This window comes from Callionymus lyra, chromosome 4, assembly GCF_982586985.1.
Source record: "Callionymus lyra chromosome 4, fCalLyr1.hap1.1, whole genome shotgun sequence".
Lineage (NCBI taxonomy): Eukaryota > Metazoa > Chordata > Actinopteri > Syngnathiformes > Callionymidae > Callionymus > Callionymus lyra.
The window spans coordinates 25,313,030-25,332,844 of NC_141821.1; the positions used below are offsets into that span (position 1 = coordinate 25,313,030).

Here is a 19,815-nt window from a genome sequence, read left to right on the forward strand (position 1 = left end):
TGATAAAATGAAACAATTAAGAAATAAATCCTGATTAAAGAATATTAATTTAAATCTAACGCACCTGTAAATTTGCACTTCTCTCTTTCTTAGACCTGATCACTTCCTTGTATTAATGAATCACTACGAAGAAACTGAGATTTTCTAGATACTTCTTTATATCTCTTTATATATTCCTTTTGCTCTCTTGCCTTCTGCAGAGTGCCTTAGACGATTATTTACTGTGCAGGACAACAGAATTAGTGCCTCGGTGAGTTGTTCTTTGCCCGTAATGGATTCATTTCATGACGATGGATTAAGCCACATTAATGTCCTGGGTTAAGGGGCTACACATCTGTGAATGGTGGTTCATCTGTGGTTGGTCCGTCACCACGAGGACTCACGGATGAAGGTACTTCTACATTTTGGAGGTGTGTGTACAGTATTAATGTTAATTGTAAACTACATGCAGTGTGTCCACCTTAAACCAGAACACTTGCATTAATAAAACACAGGATACTAGAGAATTAGAGAAATAAATGAACTTTCATGTTAATATGATAAAAAATTATGTTAACATGACAATGGAATAATCCACTGTTATTGTATCTCTATATGTGTAGTGATATTATATCCCAGTAGAGGGCCCTCTGCTGCAGAGGCAAGCTAATAGTCAACCATTCAGCAACAAACAACTCACTTCTGGTGAATATGAAGTCACTGATTTATGTCGTCTATTTAAACAGCAAACAACGTGAGATTCCTCATGAGAGCACATTAGCTTGGGGTGGCAGGGACTAGGCACTAACTTCTTTCAACAGTGCAGGGAAATCAAATTCTAGGCAGTGGAGAGAGATGATCCTAGCCAAGATCTGGCAGCTTGAGGAGGAAGGGATCAGGACCGTGATATTCAAATGACAAGGAGCATGGACAAAGTGGGACATGCCAAAAATAGGCAACTAGTTGAACTAGTTGCCTGCTCACAACAAAGAGGAATAAAATGAAAATCTGAGCATTTATTCTCTGATTTTTTAGCTTGAGCAAATTATTTTAAAACCTGATAAGTAAGTCATATTTAAATCAAACAGTCTACGATTTCAAAGGCAGAGTTTTCTTTAATCAAAACTGATGAAGTTAATCTCATTCTTCATCTTCACGCTTCATTCTTCTCTCACTCGTGAACAAGACCCCATAGTACTTTAGAAGGTTCCACTCAGTTCTGACTGAGAACCATGGACTCAGATTTAAAGGTGCTGATTTTCAACCCTGCTGTTTCACTGTTAACTGATCTTTACCATCAGTCTGACCGCTATCCATCCACACCATCAAAGCCAACCCACCACTAGATCCGTTGACGTTTTTCATCCAAGTGTCATGTGACCAGTGACTACAAAGATGGTCATCGAGCTACATATGGATACCCTTATGCTTGAACATGGTGTTATCTTACCATCGAACTACTGCACTTGTCTTCAGTAATGTCTCTTGCACTAACTTGTGGCCTACACTGCAAGTATAGCCTGGCTCTTCCTACAGGGACTGCTACAAAGACTGCTGTGTTTATTGACAATTTATGAAGTGGTGTTGACAGCAGTGGATGGAATCATGAGGAGAGCGAACCAACACCATTTCACCAACCCTCAGGCCAGTAGGGCTGTACATTAGGTCACAACTTCCTCCATCATTGGTGGTCGAGGAAGACTTCTCCTTCTTCATCCCACTTTCATCTGTGACTTAATTTTATTCCTGCAGTTTATTTTACTCTTTTTTTTATTTACCAGTCTCTTGGACAATCAAACACACTGACCCGATCAAGATACAACCCCCAGTGGGCTGACTTATACAGTAGGCTTTAAACACATCATTTTAATTTTGAACATGCAGTAGAGTACTGTATGCAAAACAATTAAACCCAGTTAGGTATTTTTACTTTGTGTTTTGTTCACTTCAAAATATTTTATTACTACGGCACAACGGAAGGCGACTAAGGTTTGTCAACAAAAAAAGCCAGAAACAATGAACAAAGAAACACTTTTGGTGGGGGAACACATATCAATCTATCTTTACCAATCTGTATCTTTCTTATCAACAGCTAATATTGCAAGTAGCTTAGTAGGATCATCATGCTAATGGCTACATTCAATAAGTGTTTTTAGCACCTTCATTTCATCATAAAATCATTGACAATCTTCTCATTATAAATGCAAATAGCGATCAATTCATGCAAGCAACATGTCTATAGTTAAACACACAAGTACAAGTTTATATTTAACACACACTGACATTCTTTTGACCACAAACAAATAAGTTTGAATGTAGCCATTATCGAAAACAATCCTGGCTGAACAGGTGACAACAAGCTGCTCAGAGATACACACACCTGGAGACCTGTATGTCTGTGGCAGGAAATCAGAGTGCTCATAGGAAACCTACACAATGGGGAGAACGTACAAAGGTTATTTTCAGCCTCTTTGCTGTAACATCAAAGAAACTGCAGGTCAGCATGTCAATAACAGTTAGCTGGAGGGTCGAGCTGTGCTCACGATCCCATGAATATTTGACTGTGAACAGAATCTCAAAGATCAAAGGTAGCTTGATGGTGCAAATGTAAATCAGCGCTAACGTCCCATTACCAGATGTTTTTCTTTACAAAACACAGAAAGGATTCACAAGTTCACTCTGGTGGTTGAACTCAAATCTTTCATCATCAGTTTCAGAGCAGCTTTGACAGGCTGCAGAGTTGTGAGCTGTTGGTCCTCACAGTCGGCCGCTTTCACACGGACATGTGCAGACACAACAGCCTCCAACGTCATTCAAAGCCCATCAGAATCATCCGGCTCAGACTTTAACGGACGGTGACGAGCCCCTGTCAGGTTTGGAAAGTTGCTGACGTCTGCACATCACCACACCCGGCAGGACTGTGAACCTCTGTTCATCAGAGACGACCCCGGACAGCTGAAGACTTTGCTGAACTCCTCGTAGTTACTCATAGCTCCGATGACTCTGCAGAGATTTTTAGATGTCGGTTTTCAAGTGTTGGAGGAAGATTAAAAGAAAGAAAAAATAGCAATGCTTAAAGTTGTTGTCTTGTGTCACCTGTATTTCGGAGGGCTGTGGGCTCCGCTCTGTATCTGGTCCCGGGCTGCTTCAGGTCTGTAGGCGTTACACCTCACCTGCAGGACAAACAGCTGGAACATTAGAAACGCTCTGACAGAGCAGAGGAATCGTGGAAAATTCGATTTCTGTGGTGCAGCTAACAGCATGTAGCTGCAACGATGAGTTCACTGATAGGGAGTGAGAGCGGTGATGGAGAGCAGCAAAAAAAAAATAGAAACACATGTTGGTTCATTTGCTACAAAAAAGCATGTGACAGAGAAGACAGTTGTGTGATAAGGTTGTTGACACCATGTCATTCGCTAGGTGTTCTTCCATGTTTTTAATGAAGGTTTATTTTAGTTCTTACGTGTGCGTAGCTTAAGAAAAAAAGCTGGTTGTTGTTGAGTCCGACTCCAGGCAGCAGAGGCTCCTCCACCCCCCCTCTGCTCTCCTCCACCCACTTCCTGTACGCCTAAACACAACGTCAGAGAAAACATGTGTTATATTCTCACAGGTGTATCATTTAAGCAGAATCTAAAACACCTATTCTCACCCTGAAAGCCTCGCGCACGCCTCCGTTGTCTGCGATGTTTTCTGCGAGCGTCCTCTTACCTCTCACCTGTGACACAACCAGCATGTTCACCTTGACTTCTGAGGTTTTATCAGTACCGTAACGTGATGCATTCAGCTCCTACGTTCAGTCCCGCCTTGTCCCAGTGGTAGTTGTTGTACTGGTCGATGATGCACTGAGCTTTGTCGTTGAAGGCGGTGACAGAGGCGTTGCTCCACCACGGGCCAAGGTTGCCGTCCTTGTCATACTTGCGGCCTGTTTACAAAATATAAAATGGATGTTGAAAGAAAATAAAAGAAAGTCAGCAGAAGTGAGAGGGAATGTGATAATTAATTGAGGCAGGAGAGACATGTAATAGTGATGAGCGGGAGGTGAGGAAGAGAGTGCAGACAGGGTGGAAAGAGGCAGAAAACAAGATGGTATGGATGAAACTTGTCCAACATTTAGACCTTTTTTTCTGCCACATCATCATCATTCCTATCTAGATATTCATTTATCGATGCGCTTCACCGCGCAACTTTGTCTGGGCGACCATGTGACCACTTTATGGCAGTGGGTCGGAGACGCCAGTTGCATTCATTACCCTAATGGCTATAGCACTGAGAGGACTTTTCGAAGTGTCCGGGAAGACAAATCCGAGGAGTGTGTCAGCGATGCGGGAGTGCAGCACGGTTCTCACACCGGGAAGTGTCAGAAACAACTTTGTTAAATCTCCTGCACTGCTACTTTAACGGAAATGAAAGTGGAAACAGAATCAGTCACCGGAGGCTAAATATAGCATCAAGAATTCATGTGTTTCACGACGAATTACGTTAATGACTGAATCGCACTTCCTTTTCCCTGTAGTTCACTTCTACCTGCATCAATCTGCACACAGTTCAATCACACAATACATTTTTTACAGTATTTCTTTTACAGTATCTTAGCAAAAATTGGACGTGGAGAGCTTTGGACAAAAAGACATTGACAGTCACACAGCTCACCATTATTATCAAAGCCATGCGTCAACTCGTGGCCAACGATCACCCCGATGGCGCCGTAGCTCAAAGACCTGGATTCAAACAAAAATAAACTTTATGACCAATCTTTGTATATTTAGCTTGTTTCTTCAATGTCCAACGAGTGTTTACCTTGGATATGCTTTCCCCCAGAAGAAGGGTTTTTGAAGCTCTCCTGCAGGGAATCCTACAAAGAATGTTTTATTGAATTAAATGCAGCGCCATCTAGTGTGATTTATGTAAGCACCACCACACAACTAGGCAACAAAAATCTACTTTGCGGGCTTGATTTAGCCCTCTGAACGTGGGTTTGACTCCTGCCGTAACTAAGCAACAAGTATGGAAGAAATGAACAAAATCAATCTTACGAATCTGATTGGTTGACGAGCTGTAGAAGGCATTGACGGTTGTGGGGTTTGTGAACCACCTAAACACCGGATGAGAACATCGTTGTTAAAAAAAAAAAAGGACCAGATGAAGAGGATTTTCAGACTCACTCAGTACGTGGAACAGTAGTCCTGAGCGAGGAAATGTCCGACTGCGCGATAAACTTTAAAGTCTGCATCACGTTCCCGAAGTAGTCGTTTTCAGTGAACTGCAGCTACAACGGAGAAAACGTGTCAGAACGTCAACTCGCATAAGTGAGTCCAGGGACAACACTGGGGATCAGCTGGTCACGAACCTGCTTCAGGTTTTCGTTGAGGAAGGTGTCATTGAGAATGAACTCTGGGTATCCTACTTTGGGAAGGACAGCATGAGCCTGAAGAGACCAGGCTTACATTTAGAGAAGGTTATAGTTAAACCGTCATCTGAGGTCTTGTATGTAAGGGTCGACTTATTTACAATAAGAACTTTCACCGGTGGTACTTTTTAAACACTGGTTAAATAGGAAACAAACATTTAAAAACTAAAAAAACCCCACAAAGATGAATTCTTAAATATTTGTGAACATCAACCAAATGTTCTTGCAGCATCATTTAGAGCACAGAAGATATAACTGACAGAACTGATCATTCGTTTCACCAACGACGTGGAGGCGCAATGAAAACAGCATTTAGTGATGACTCAGCACTTCTCACCTTTTCTACAGCTCTCTTTTTTGTGGGTTCATCCATCCACTCATTCTCTTTCTCCAGCATGTCGATGAAAGCCCAGCGGACGCCCTGGATCAGCTCCTCCATCTGAGAGAGGAACACAAGAATAACGCGCTGGCTTGTCGCCTCGGACGGTGTTTCTTATGATCGACTGGTAACCGGACCGCTGACACACCATGTGCTTCTTGTCCTCCTGGAAGTGCGTGTCCACGAAAAGTCGACCGGTGGCATACATCAGTGAGTTCTCCACATAGTTCACACACTTGTCCCAGCGAGGGGTGAGAGAGGTGGTTCCCGTGGTAACCTGCAATAGGTGTTGGAGAGATGAAAGGTAAGGTTACCTCGGTCACGTGACCCCTCAGCTATGATCTTACGACTTCACTGGATATACCTGAACAATAGATGAAGGGCATTCTAACAGCTTTAATCTGGTTTAATAATACTATCTTGGTTAGCCTACATCTTTGTCAAGATTGTTAAATTATAGAAGAAAGGTTGATATCAAAGACTGGTCAAAAGTGAGAATAGAATTCAAAGAACAGAACAAGCTGACAGAATGTCCTTTGAGGAAACCCTGATTGAAATATCCACAAAAAAGTGAAAGGCAGACTGAAATAGAAACACATTTCCTGTTAACCCTTGCGTTGGCTTCGGATGAAGAGGAACAACCTCCACCAAGGCATGTCTGTTTATGGAAGCCAGGTCGTTCACCTCGACAGGTATCACACAGGCAACGTAGTGACCAAAACCCCCGATCAGGGATGAGTTCTGTGAGACTATGGAAAAGGACTTTATGTTGGTCTTAGAAGAGAATCTGTAAAACCATTTGAGGACTAAGCTGTTGGAAGCTGTGGCAGATCAGTTAAATCTAAAGACATAATCATTTTGACTTCAACCAGAGACCACCTCTGAATGATGGAAGGGATTCAAATTCAAGGACCTACTATCTAGATTGTTGAGGCATCAGCAACCTGTGATTTTTGTCCCTGATGTCCATGTATAATAGCCCGGTTTATCTTAAGGCTCTTGCTCTGCTTGTTCACCTGTTGAGGAAGCACCAGACTGAATAAGTGAGTGATGACACTCCTTAAGACCTGGTCGCACCGCAGGGACTGTCGGGCGTCTGACGCCGTCGGGCGACTGCAGCCGCGCTCATCTATGTTGACGCCGGAGAGAAGTGAAAACCGGAAATGCTTTGAGACTAGTCGAGAACGGACGGAGTTTTCACCCGTTGAAAGAAATATTAAATAAAAAAAACGATTGATAACGACACGAATATGAAGAGACCGGCATTGTCAGCCCTGGGTCTTCTTGTTGTGGAAGAAAGACGTCGCAGAAAAAAACGCATTAAGTGGGTGAAGTCCTGGATCTCACAGCGGCAGCTCAGATGATCATTTAAGTCATTTCAATAATATTATCCTTCTGTATCATTATTAGCACAAAATGAAAATGAATCAGACGCGGTGATAATGTACAAATGTTCAGATGAAGGTGACTCACATGTGAATAGGACAAAAATTCAATACATTAACGTAAATGAATGAGTACATGGAGCAGGAGGTGATGAGATGTGTTCAATGTTATGATAATGTTCGCTGGATGCATGTGAATGGACCAGATTACCATGTCTAGACTGCGCCGCATTGATCTGCTTCATTCACATGATAATATTAGAGTGAAGTTTTCGATAAAATTGTAGTTTCATCCATCGCTGCTTATCTAGTGTTTACAATAGTCACTTCTGTTTCATTGTCCTGCGCTGATTCGCTAGCTAAAATTAGCACTCGACCAATCAGACACGCCGACGGCGCCAGACACATGTCAAGGCCTTTAGCCTCAATGTTATGTCTATTTAGATCTAATGCAGAGAATGTTTCAGTCGATTGTCGAACGTTAGATTAGGAGAACTGTTTTTTTTAAGGTCTAGGTACAGCACACCAGCTCTTCACCTCCAGCAGGGTCTTTGAGTGTTCATGGAAAACAACGTTTCTTGTGTGTATGTTCTGGGTGGTGAGTGGATGTCCTCGGCAGAATGGGTTACTGGACTTGGGCTTTCTGGTCTGGTATGACCTGCGACCAGTCTGGTACACACTTCTATAAATAAGTCGGATTCTGTGAGGGTGGGACCACCCTTTATCACTTCTGGGCAACCAGGCCGGAGAGGGTTTTCAGTTTGGTGACATTTGAAGCAGACGATGTGTTCGCTCCCTCAAACTAGGTCCTGTGGTCACCCTAGATGGTTTAGCAGGTCAAATGGGATGAGACTCATCTCCAACTGGTAAAGTCTGAGCCTCTTTGGCCGGATGTTCAACACTGAACATCCGGGGACAGGACATTGAGATTTTCACGTCTTACAAGTTCCTGGGTGTTCACCTCAACAACCGCCTGGACTGGGTGGATAACACTGCTGCTCTTTATAAAAAAGGGCGGAGTAGACTCTACCTGCTCCGGAGGTTGAGGTCGTTTGGTGTCCGGGGGCCACTCCTGAAGTCAATCTATGACTGAGTAGTGGCCTCTACCATCTTCAACGGTCTGGTCTGCTGGGGGAGCAGCATGACAGCAAAGGATAGGGCTGGACAGCCTTATTAAGAGGGCCGGTTATGTCCTAGGGCGCCCCCTGGATACTGTGGAGGAAGTGTCTGGGAGGAGGATACAGAGCAAGCTGGCCTCCATGAGGAAGAACTTATCTCACCCTCTCCAGCACACACTGAGGGCACTGAGGAGCTCCATCAATGATAGGATGCTCCATCCCCGGTGTGTGAGGGAGAGGTACCGCAGGTCCTTCCTCCCTGCTGCCATCAGACTCCACAACAAGAACACACCAAGATAATTATATAACTGCACCTTTCTTGTTATTTTTGTGAATATGATTGTGTATATATAATATAGTGCAGATTTATTTTCTATTCTATTTAGATTTTCTTTTTCTTTTTATTATTTTATTTCTGGGTGTTTTATTTTTTTTGGTATATTGCTCTTGCTGTTGTTAAACCGAATTTCCCCTCGCGGGACAAATAAAGGTTTCTGATTCTGATTCTGATTCTTTGCTCAGGCCGCTGACTCCTTACCTCGGAAAAGCAGCAGAGGATGGATGGAAGAACGGATGCATGATTGTTTTTTATCCAGGAAATGGGTTGGGTGGGTGAGGTTTAAGTTACTAGAATGTTTGTTTCAGAATGCATTGGCCTAGCCAAGCGACCCCCTGGTGGGCTGCGAAGGTATTGCAAGTTGGCCACAAAATCGTTTCCAAAATGGTATCATTTTTTTGTGGGAGGGTGGATGTAATTATGTAAAAATAAAAACACACATAATAATGTTTTTAAATGGTAAAACTTGTTAAGTTTAAAAGTATATTAAACATTTTCAAATATTATTTTCATTATATTGTTTTTCCTTCGAGTATTATACATGTGACAAGGGAATGAGAGATAAGAACTTTTGTTGTAATCGGCTCAATCTATTGATTTCAGTCATTAATGTTCAATCTTCAATTAAAAAAAGTGCTCTAAGGACACATTTCAATGCCTTAATATTTATGAGGTTGAAGGGGGGGCCGCAAAGGTTTTCGAGACTTAAAGTGGGCCCTGAGTTGAAAAGGTTGGGGACCACTGGCCTGAACTGATCAACAATCTTGTTCAATGTTGTCCGCTCATTGTACAAAACATTTCAAGATTTTATCAAACAACCTACATTCTGGAAGTCCAATGATGCGACGCTCCAACACTCAAACACTCATACTTATATACTCAGACTCTTAACTTCTTTTGTGTGTATTTAGTACCAACCCGAGCAAAGTCCAGATATCTGTAGAGGAAGCGGCGACTCAGAGTGGTGATCCTGGAGAAGACAGTTCTCCACTGGACGTAGTTGGCAACAGTCCTGCAGGGAGAGTGAGACGGGAGGAGACTAATTAAACCAGCCAGTGTAATCGTATTATACTCTATAATACACTTATAATGAGAGACAGGAGCCTGGAGGAGACCAGGCTCATCAGAGTGTTTGCTTGAGTGTGTGTGCATGTGTGTGTGTGTGTGTGTGTGTTCCTTTCGCATATGTTGTGTTCCAGTACCTGGGCTCTGTGACGTTAATAAGCTTGAAGAGCTCTTTGAAGTACTGCGGTACTCGGACGATGACGACTTCAGAGGAGGAGATGGAGCGTGCGGCGTCACTTTGTGACTCCACCACAGTCTTCACGAAACCCAGCCAGTCAAACTGTCGCGCACAAATACATTCCAGATGATTGTTCAGTGGTGTGCCAAACAAATATGCTGACAGAAACAAGGAACGTCATTGTTTTTCTAATTGTTCAAGTGAAAACATCTTCAGAAGTTCAGGTAGTGAAAGAAAGTCAGAAATAGCAGCAGCGACAGTTGGATCAAAAATATCACCAGTATTACAGCAGACAGAGCCATGGTGGGCCTGCTTTATGTTAAATATTATATTATGAATTACTCTTCAAACACTTTTTGGAATCAGTAAATGTTCAAAAAGATGGAACTGTTGCATTTATAAAACATAAGGAATCGGTGACAGTATCAAGGAAGCAATATAGAAATTGATTTATTTAAGAAAACTAATAATATTATTATATGTAATCCTAAATTAAAAATCACTAATGTTGAGGTCGGTCAATTTAACCTGAGAATGTCAGCCACAAGCAAAGCTAGAGTTTGCATGGAGTAGTTGTAGTAGTAAGCAATAGTAGCACTGAAAGTGATAGCTAAAGTAAACACAATCGTGTCTTCTAACTGCTTTAATACATTTTTATACAAATAATTTAAAATAACAAATCAATATATTCTAATCACTGTTACACTAACTATGAAATTCAACCTTGTTTTAAAAGAAAAAATGTCCCGGTTGCACTTGAGCAGCAATGTCAAAGATTCTCCACAGAAGACATCACATAAGGGACCGTCTACAAATTCCATATAATGACAAAAATATATATTATTATTTATATGTAATAAAATATTGACTGATTTTAACTACTGAAGAATATTAATATAGTTTCAAAGGTACACGTTTCACTAAATTCTTAGTTGTTTTTTTCAAGGAAAATTTCCATGCAATATTTCATAAATATATTGTAATAACTAATTAAATACAACACTGATGGGCACCACATGTATGTCACTTATATGAAACCATATCATGCCACTACATTCAATACTTTTTAAAATTTCTCTTTGAAATCTATATTGTCAAGCAATATTTCATGAACCTTTTGTAATAACTGCTTGATTACAACTAAGATGGTCACCATATTTATGTAAATTATAAAGGTCCTCCATATCCTCTTACTACACTCATTACTTTTTTTTTTGAGGCTGGTCAGTGCAACATTGAAGACATATTTGGGCGTCATCACCTGAGGTATGGAGCGCTGCAGACGGGACAGAGTATAGCTGTTGTACATGTTCTCACTGGTGCGGTTCTCGTACGGAACTATAATCTGCAACAACAAACAGAAGGTTGTGGATCACCAAGTCGGATCTGGCGGAAGGTTATTTACATGAGCGATTTTGGTCTCCAAGGCAAGAGCCTTTTCCATCTGGGTCTGCGCTGCCTTCTCTGGAGCTCCCAGCATGACGGCTGTGTCCACCATCAGACTCAGCAGGGCAGCGCGGTACTGAGGAGAGAGCAGGAGGAACAGAGGATGAGGGCTTTAAGAACCTCCAGAGGTAAATTGTAGTGTTGTTTTTAGCTGCTTCGGAGGACATTTTTCTCATTGAACTCCGAAACCCTCCAGGATCTGTTCCATCGATCACCCTGATATTTGCTCGAGACATGACTCCTGCTGAGTCGCAACAATCCCATGACCTTAACTCTCGCACGATGGGTAATTGACATTTGACTCCTCGCGGCTCTAAACCGTTGCTGACACTCCAGAATCATGTGGAAAAAAAAGGTGTTTAGAGAGAAGACAATTGCATCTTCATAATTTATTTACTCTCATTCACACACAAAAAAATAAAGATATTTACAGAATTATGATTTTAAGTCCGCAAAAGTCTTGCCTGTTCTATTATTAATTCGGATGTTCTATTTCTGTATCTTTGAAATGACTGAACTGAAAAAAAAAAATCAACTTTGGGTGCAGAACCTGCCGCAACTATATGATTAATGTGCGAAACAGGAAAAAAGTGTTTCTGTCCAAAACCCCCTTTTTTTAGCCAGAGATAGATGAAGCCTGGAGCTGCCGCGACTCACCGCCTCTGCAGACGAGCTGTTGCTGATGTAGTCTTCTCTGGAGGGCAGAGACAAGGAGGCCTGGTCCAGCTGCACACACACATATACACGCACACACACACACACACAGCCGCACACACACACACACACACACACACACAGAGGTTACCGTCTGCTGCTTGTTTGCCCGCAGCCATAAAAAAAACCCAATAATCTAAAAGAAAGATTATTTACAACCAGCTGATGCTCAGTTGAACCTCATAAAAGCACGGTTAATTAATTTAATGTTTTATGACCAAAATAATTAAAGCAGCTCATTATACCATAATATAATTTATAATATGGAAGGAAAATTTAATTTTTGAAAGTAAAAAGAAAATCATCATGACATCAAAGATTGATTTGAAATATTTTTCTTTATACAATATAACCAAAATAAGTAAATAATGGGACAAATATTTATTTTATTTTATTTTATAATATTTATTAGGATTTAAAATGAATTAATCAATCAAAAAATTCTAATGAAACAAAATACAACAATTAAATGACAAACATTCTATTTATTTTTGTCGAAATAATGTATTTAATTGAGAGTAAAAGAATATATCATTAAAACCTCACTAGAGTTTCTTATATGAGTTATAAGTACAATGAATGGAAACATGGAAAAGTCATAATAGGTATCATTCATGATGTCGGTCACCTTGATGACGTAGTTAGACGAGTTCTTGTCATCCGGAGACACGTAGAGTCGGACCAGAACACTCTTGCTGTGCTGGTTTCTCATCTCAGCCACAGTCTTCAGGAGGCTCCACTCGTCTTCGGACCACTTGTACTCTCCCTCGAGCCCATCGCCGACCACGGGCCAGCGGAACTCGGGCTGCCTCAAGGTCTTCAGCATCGGCTTGCTGTCCAGCTGCTCCAGGAGAGCTTAGGATCCCAACATGACTTGCGTTATTTGATCGATAAGCATGACTCAGGCTAAATAACTGACGTGTGACTCACTCTCATTCATGCACGACCTGTACATTATCTTGGATTTGGTCACAGCCTCCAGCTCACTGGGGCCAGTCGGAGCTTCCAGCAGCTCTGAAGACAGTGAAACAAACACTAAGTGATGAAAACATTTTTAAATGTTGTTTCTAATTTTTCTGCCAATTCTGTCTTAACCAGGAGAATCATATTCTCACAACATTATCGTTTATTTTTGTTAGATTTGTATATTTACCTTTATATAAAAGTAAGTAAGTAATTATTTGTAAAGTCTCTTTCTAGACCAGGGTCACAAAGCGCTTTAACAATCAAAAACAATAATAAACTTGCATAATAATAATAATGCTTTAAAAGGTCAAGATAACATAGAAACAAACACGAAGAATCAGGGAAAAGCCTACACAAATAAAATTATCTTAAGATGTTTCTTGAAGGAGTCAGTAGATGGAGCCCTCTTAAACGCAGAGAGAGAGGAAGATCGTTCCAAAGCTAAGGAGTCTGGAAGTATTTCTCTCCTCTGGTCCGGAATTGTGTTCAGGAACCATCAGTAGATTCTGATCCACAGACCTCAGAGCCCGAGCTGGGGTGTAAGGCTAGATCAGATCCCTGATGTAAGGAGGAGCCTGACCATGTTTATGGTTCCTCGCAAACGGTTCAGGACCAGAGGAGAGAAATCCTTCCAGGCGGTTGCTCCTAAGCCTTGGAACGATCTTCCTCTCTCTCCGTGTTTGATGGATCTACTGACTCGTTTAAGAAACATCTTAAGACACTTTTATTCGTACAGGCTTTTACCTGATTTTCTGAGACTCCTGTGTTGTTCTCGGTGTTATCTTGATCTTTTACTTACTCAGGCACTAACTTACCTAAGACCTTTGAGAAGAATGTCCAAGATCTGAAAGTCTAAACCTGTTTTCTTTTTAGTAAAGCCTCCACAATGGCCTGCTTAAATGCATTGGGAAAAACACCAGTGGAAAGGTAGAGCTTTACGATTTTGGTAACCCAGGGGCCAATTACATCAAACACTTAGCCTCCAAGAAAGGACATCGGAGGAGTAAGTGGAGGGTTTTTATATTGCTCACCAGTGCCGATATATCAGCAAAAGTCACAGTGTTAAATGAGGACCACAAACTAGAGAGAGGGTCACTGACAGCAGGGTTCCACAGATAAGGGGGGGGAATTTTCTCATTGATCAACTTGATTTTGTCAGTGAAAAATCTCAACAATGCCTGAGACCTAACTTTCAATAGAATAAGTATTTTTATATTATAGAAATATAGAATTTATAATATTATTACTTGATGTCACATTTACAAATATTTGTCCCTGCATTACAGTTTTGAGTCTATATTTACCACAATTTTGAAGTAGTATTTAATATACTTTCAAACATACAGTATGTGCACAATATATGACGTTTATACATAAATTATACATTTTAAAAACTGGAGTTCATTTTAAATGTTGACAAGAGATCACACATAATGTGTGTAATATAATATAATATATTTCGAAAACACTTTTACACATAAATAATAATAATAATAATAATAAATTAATTGACTTAAGTCTGGGGTTATTTTCATTAGAATAGTTATGTGGGCTGTTTATTTTCAGTTGTTCATGTTTTATCAATGTCTTAAAAGTCTTCTACTTAGAATGTATTTATTTTATTAAAGGTTATGCTTTGCTTTACTTTACTATTGTATTCTGCAACTACTCTGCAATTGTAATATGATTCTTTAGTTACAAACTTTTTAGTTACAAACTTCACTATAGCTTTTTAACATATAACAACTAATAAATAAATAAATAAACAAATATATATATATAGTTAAGTTGTGTTATGTAACCAGCTATTGTTAAATTTTAACTCTCTACTTTAAATATCCTGATGCTAATCCGTAGTGTGTTTCTTCTCGAGTGTTTTTTCTATTTTATTATTTTTCCCGTTTTTTTTCTATTTTATTTTATTTTATTCTATTTTATTTTGTTAATAGTGTTAAATTTCTAATTTTTGTAAATAATTGTATATTCTTAAGATCGTTTTTATTTTATTTTGTATTATCTCTTTTATTATTTATTTTTCCTTGCACTTTATTTTTTAAACTGCACTGTTGTGAAAGTGTGTTTCCCCTCTGGGGATGAATAAAGCTTTTCTACTCTATTTCTATTCTAAAATTTTACATTTGTACAAAGATAAAATAATAATATTATAATTGCAGAGTAGTTGCAGCGTATAGTAGTGTAAATCTTGGGAAAAGCTAACCTTTGAGACGGATGTCGACATTCTGACGTAACCAAGGGTAGATGCCGTACGATGAGGACTCTTCAGGAATCTGGTTCTCCTTCAGCCAACCCCCGCAGGCGAAACCGTAGAAGTCCTCGCAGGGTTGGACGGAATCGTCAATCTTACTCAGGATGGCACCAGCTGGAGGGGAGAGGAACCGACTTTAAGGAACATGAAAACATGGCTGACTGCTGAGGGTCGGCGTCAACGTACCGGCCTCGATGCACTCTGGAGTCAAGCAGAACTCCTCCTGGTTGGATTTCTGTGAAACTGCCACAAATAATCCAAAACACACACAGGAGTCGTTTAATAAACATTTACATTTAACATTTTTTCAGAGATAATTCCCATCACCAGTGCTGGGAACATTTTGGGATTCCTTCTAGAAGAGCTTTGAGAAGGTTTCTATTGAGAAGGCCATATGATTCCTCACTGTGAACTCTTGTGACCTTGACCTGTTCGAAATCCCCCATTCCATAAACACTGACCCTCACTTGACCACCCGCAGAAATGAACAGAGTGCACACCTTCATATCACGCTGACTCACGGCCGCAGGGCGACTGAAAGAAGCCTCGCAGTTCTCCGTGTTCGACCACAGTTTTACTCACTTCCTTTCCTAGAAAATAATGAGGAGTCTGGCGAGCTGCGGCGACACGATGTGGTTTCGGTGCAGAACACGACTCTATTGTGAGCGGCACAGACGTGTGTCCTTGTTGTGTCACTTCTTGTTCAACGTACAGACTTGAACGCGCAAGTCTGAACACACACACACACACACACACACACACACACACACACACACACACACACACACACACACACACACACACACACACACACACACACACACACACACACACACACACACACACACACACACACACACACACACATGTCTGGGGTTCAAGTGTCATGTGAAACTGTGCATTAGCACAAACATATGAGCTGGAAAGTTTTGGGGAAAGATTCTGTGGAGACGAGCGAGTTTCCATTTGAGTGGGTGTGGGCGAGCCATACATACGCACATAACATAATTACACTTCAATGCAACCACAAGATTCTTGGTTTCTTTAAATAATGAAAAAAATACCCCACCCCGCACCCCGTACTCCTCCCAGCCTTTACTTTCCCTTTTAAATCATGTTATCAATCCAGGAAACTGCTGAGACAACACTAAATCAAAAAGTTTGCAAGTGAAAGTTTGGACAACATCTGCCTTCTTTTCAATCTCTTGTTCCCCTGATGTTCTCCTGCACTTCATCGTGCACAGCGGGCTAGCTGTTGTTTGCTAAGCTACATTAACTTGAACAGCGTGCTACGATCATGAACAACATATTGAAAATCTGCCAGCTGTGCTCACACCCCGACTGGGTGATTAACCTCTCCAGTGTATCCCCGTCTGCCCGGGGGCCCCTCCTGAGTTGCAGCGTACCCCGCAACATTTGCAGCTTTGTTTGGCTTCATCCAACTGAACATGGAGGAACATCAACGGCACCTCCAGCTGAGATAAGATCCTGAAGCCATCCATCCAAACCCCTCATCCAGAAAGGTATAAACAGAACCGTTGAGAAAGAACGATTCCAGGGAGTTGATCCTCACTAACTGGAATGAGCTGTAGAACATCAGAGACGCTGGAGGCCATGTGTTCAAATCCTATTCCAGCGAGTTCCATGAGCTTGAGATGGCCATAGACTTTCTAAAGTGCATGCTAGAATGACGTGACTCCACAAAACAGACACAAACTGGTTATAGAAGAGCAGAATGTGCGATAAAACATACAAGAAATGGAAGAAAAATCCAGATTTCAAGAAAATCTTAACTTAATGTATCTTAAATTGATCTTGGACCTCTATTGGACTCATCAGCATGTTTACTTTCAGTTGAGTTTAACTGAAGTTGATTCATTAACTGAAAACACTTAGTTTTTCCTCAAGCTAAAATCTTGTTTACCATGCAGATTATCTTTTAATGGTGTATGGAAGGTGGGATCCCTAATAACGATTCTGAAATGAAAAAGTCTTCCTCACTTTTTTGTTCAGATCCTTATGGGGTCTCCTCTTACCTCAACAACACAGTCCTATAAGGATCGACTTGGTTCTCATTTTTTCAAAAGTGCAGGTTAAAAATACTCACAAACATAAAACAGACTCTTGGGTGTACCCAAAATATTTTTGCTCAAGAGTGTCCGACCACGGTCACTCCCGCTACAATCACAGCAGACCACTTTAAAGGTGGAGTGGGCGGAACTGGTGAAACAACATCGTTGCAGCACTATAGTTCAGAGATGAAATGTCTTACAAGAAAACAGATGTACTTCTTCTACCGCGAAAAATGACCAACCTTCAAGAGTAATGCTTGTAGAAAAAAAGTGATTAATCCCTTCTTCTCTTTACCTTTTTGCCTTTACACATAAAACATTGAATTTATATCTTCAATATCAAATAGATGTTTATCTCACCAACTCCCTGAAGTCATTCTATACTTTTGTTGAGTTTTATTATGATATAATAAGTCTTTATTGAGGTATCAAAATTAGTTAATCACGCTGGTCTACACAAAAATGTAAATTTTTTTAGTCTATCAAAGGAAATAAAGTGACATGAGTCTGTCTTTAAATTATTGGAGGTTAATTGAAGCATCAATAAATTTGTGTTTTTCCGACAGCAACACATACACTATGTTTTCCTCCATTAAACATTGTTTTTCACAACTTTTTGTCGATGGACATAATCTAGCCTGTTAACCTGTCAAATGTTTAAGCACTTGTAGGTCACATGGGTCAGTATTTTGAGCCAAATGAACATACCTTACATCAAATGACTTTGGGGACATGAATTGGCCTCACATGTTCATATGAAGAAAACATTTATATATTTGGAGAAAAAAAAGAAAGAGAAATAATGTGCAGTATTTTAATTCCTCCAAGTCACCTGACTTTCAAAAGCGTCTGTAGCTTCACAAGCTTTATCATTCCATACTGTCACTCTCAGCCCTGCGTCCCAGAGTCTGACCCGAAGGCAGAGTGGGGAAGTTCTGCATGTGCATGTGGGCGAACATGAAACCTTATATGAACCAAAAATAGTCTCACACGAGTCACCCGCCGGAGAACAGACCTTTTTACTCCTCACAAGTGTGTCATTTACTCTCGGCATGTACTATAATCTGAGGCGTCCTCTGTGGGATGTATTTCTGCAGAGCAAATTATAACATGATGTAAAAAAATATGTCAAAGTACTGTCTGGACTTACCCAGGATGAGAGCGAGCAGCAGAGCGGCGCACACGCACACACACATGGCCAGGGCGATCTTGAGCACTCGGCTGTTTCCCTGCTCCGGTTTGACCCCGGTGCACCCCAAACGCTCCAGCTCCATGACTCTCTCTGATCACAATAAATCTCTAAAAAAAAAAAAAAAAAAAATCTAATTTAAATTTAACAAAATAAAGGGAAAACTCACTGCAAAAACCACTCACTTCCCAAATCCCCCACTGACTAATCCATCTGCTGCTCCACTAACTTCCTCTTGGCTCTTCAAACTGTTCCTTCCTCCCGCCCTCATCACTTTTCCTCCCCATGACACTCCTCCTCCTCCTCCTCCTCTTCCTCCTCCTCCTGCTCGCTCCAGAAAACAAGGGGTCTTAATGACACTTCAGTCTTATCAGTGACACCGGTGCGATTAAACAAGTGTGGCGTCGGTATGACGCCGCTCTGAGCCCCAGAGTGTGAGCCGTGGCTGTAATCCGCTGGAGGTGAGGACCAGATCAGACGATCAGTGGACCGCAGTCAAATCACATTGAACAATCGATTAATGGAATGACGGTGATGGCTCTGAAAACAAGTCACAACGCATCAAACTGGATTGACGGGCCCGCACACTTGTCTGCACACGCTCATTAGAGTTTGGGGTGTAAGCCTGGGAGTCTCGGGTGGGAAAACAAACATCGCCACCGACGCTTCAACTGCACGGCTATTGTTCGCGCTCATGTGTCTCAACCTTCCTGTTGTGATTTTAAGGGACTTTTTTTTGGGGGGTCATTGCGACATTGCCGCTAATTGCTCGCGGGGAGGAAGTGGGAGAGTAAAACCTCATGGACAACAATAGCAGGGGCAGGAAAGTTGGTTCTGTTATGATCCACTTGGAATTGTGAGGTGAAGAAAGTTAAAACATAAAAAAAACAACATGTGTAGTCATAATTGCTGTTTTTCTATTCCAATATTAGGCTGATGTTTCCCATCTACACACTGGAGAACTCAAAAGGTAGAATTATGCTGTGTCTCAAATACTTCTCTTAGTATACTAGAAGTTAGTATGCATCAGGATAGTGTACATACTAACTAGTACGCAAATTCTCCACAGATAGTATGTCTCAAATCAAACACTGCTGCTACGCACTAACCAGAATTAAGGTGACAGCTTCTTCTTCTACTTCTATTTAACGATGGTTGCAACCAGCTGTTTGAACGCTATCGACACCTGCTGGCAGCACGTTTTGCAAGTTTGGAAAAAGAAATAAAGAAAAAATATGAGAATCTAAATATTTATGCTGGTATCAGCAGCGAAGATGTCTCATCCTCCTACTGCTGCTGAAAATGCACCTGTAA

The 19,815-nt window shown here is 41.0% G+C and overlaps 1 protein-coding gene across 1 annotated transcript; it reads right to left on the minus strand.

Annotated features, from left to right (window-relative positions):
- Positions 1 to 1,750: 1,750 nt before the first annotated feature.
- phex (phosphate regulating endopeptidase homolog, X-linked) lies at positions 1,751 to 18,825 on the minus strand. Its single transcript, XM_087789402.1, has 22 exons — positions 18,463 to 18,825; positions 15,427 to 15,483; positions 15,193 to 15,354; positions 12,939 to 13,022; positions 12,637 to 12,863; positions 11,952 to 12,020; positions 11,254 to 11,370; positions 11,110 to 11,193; positions 9,808 to 9,950; positions 9,524 to 9,617; positions 5,914 to 6,042; positions 5,724 to 5,825; positions 5,327 to 5,404; positions 5,142 to 5,245; positions 5,013 to 5,071; positions 4,777 to 4,831; positions 4,630 to 4,697; positions 3,771 to 3,901; positions 3,629 to 3,694; positions 3,443 to 3,547; positions 3,076 to 3,152; positions 1,751 to 2,982 (listed from the first exon to the last, which is right to left on the minus strand). The coding sequence occupies exons 1-22, from the start codon at positions 18,584 to 18,586 to the stop codon at positions 2,880 to 2,882; spliced, it is 2,238 nt and encodes a 745-aa protein (XP_087645528.1). The 5' UTR covers positions 18,587 to 18,825; the 3' UTR covers positions 1,751 to 2,879.
- Between the last annotated feature and the right edge of the window lie 990 nt (positions 18,826 to 19,815).

Coding starts and splice junctions, on each gene's coding strand:
- phex (XM_087789402.1), bottom strand. CDS start 18,586: ATGGAGCTGGAGCGTTTGGGGTGCACCGGGGTCAAACCGGAGCAGGGA. Junction 9,951..11,109: donor TGCAGCGCTCCATACCTCAG/GTGATGACGCCC, acceptor TGTGCGCGACAG/TTTGACTGGCTGGGTTTCGT. Junction 5,246..5,326: donor TCAACGAAAACCTGAAGCAG/GTTCGTGACCAG, acceptor TCTCCGTTGTAG/CTGCAGTTCACTGAAAACGA.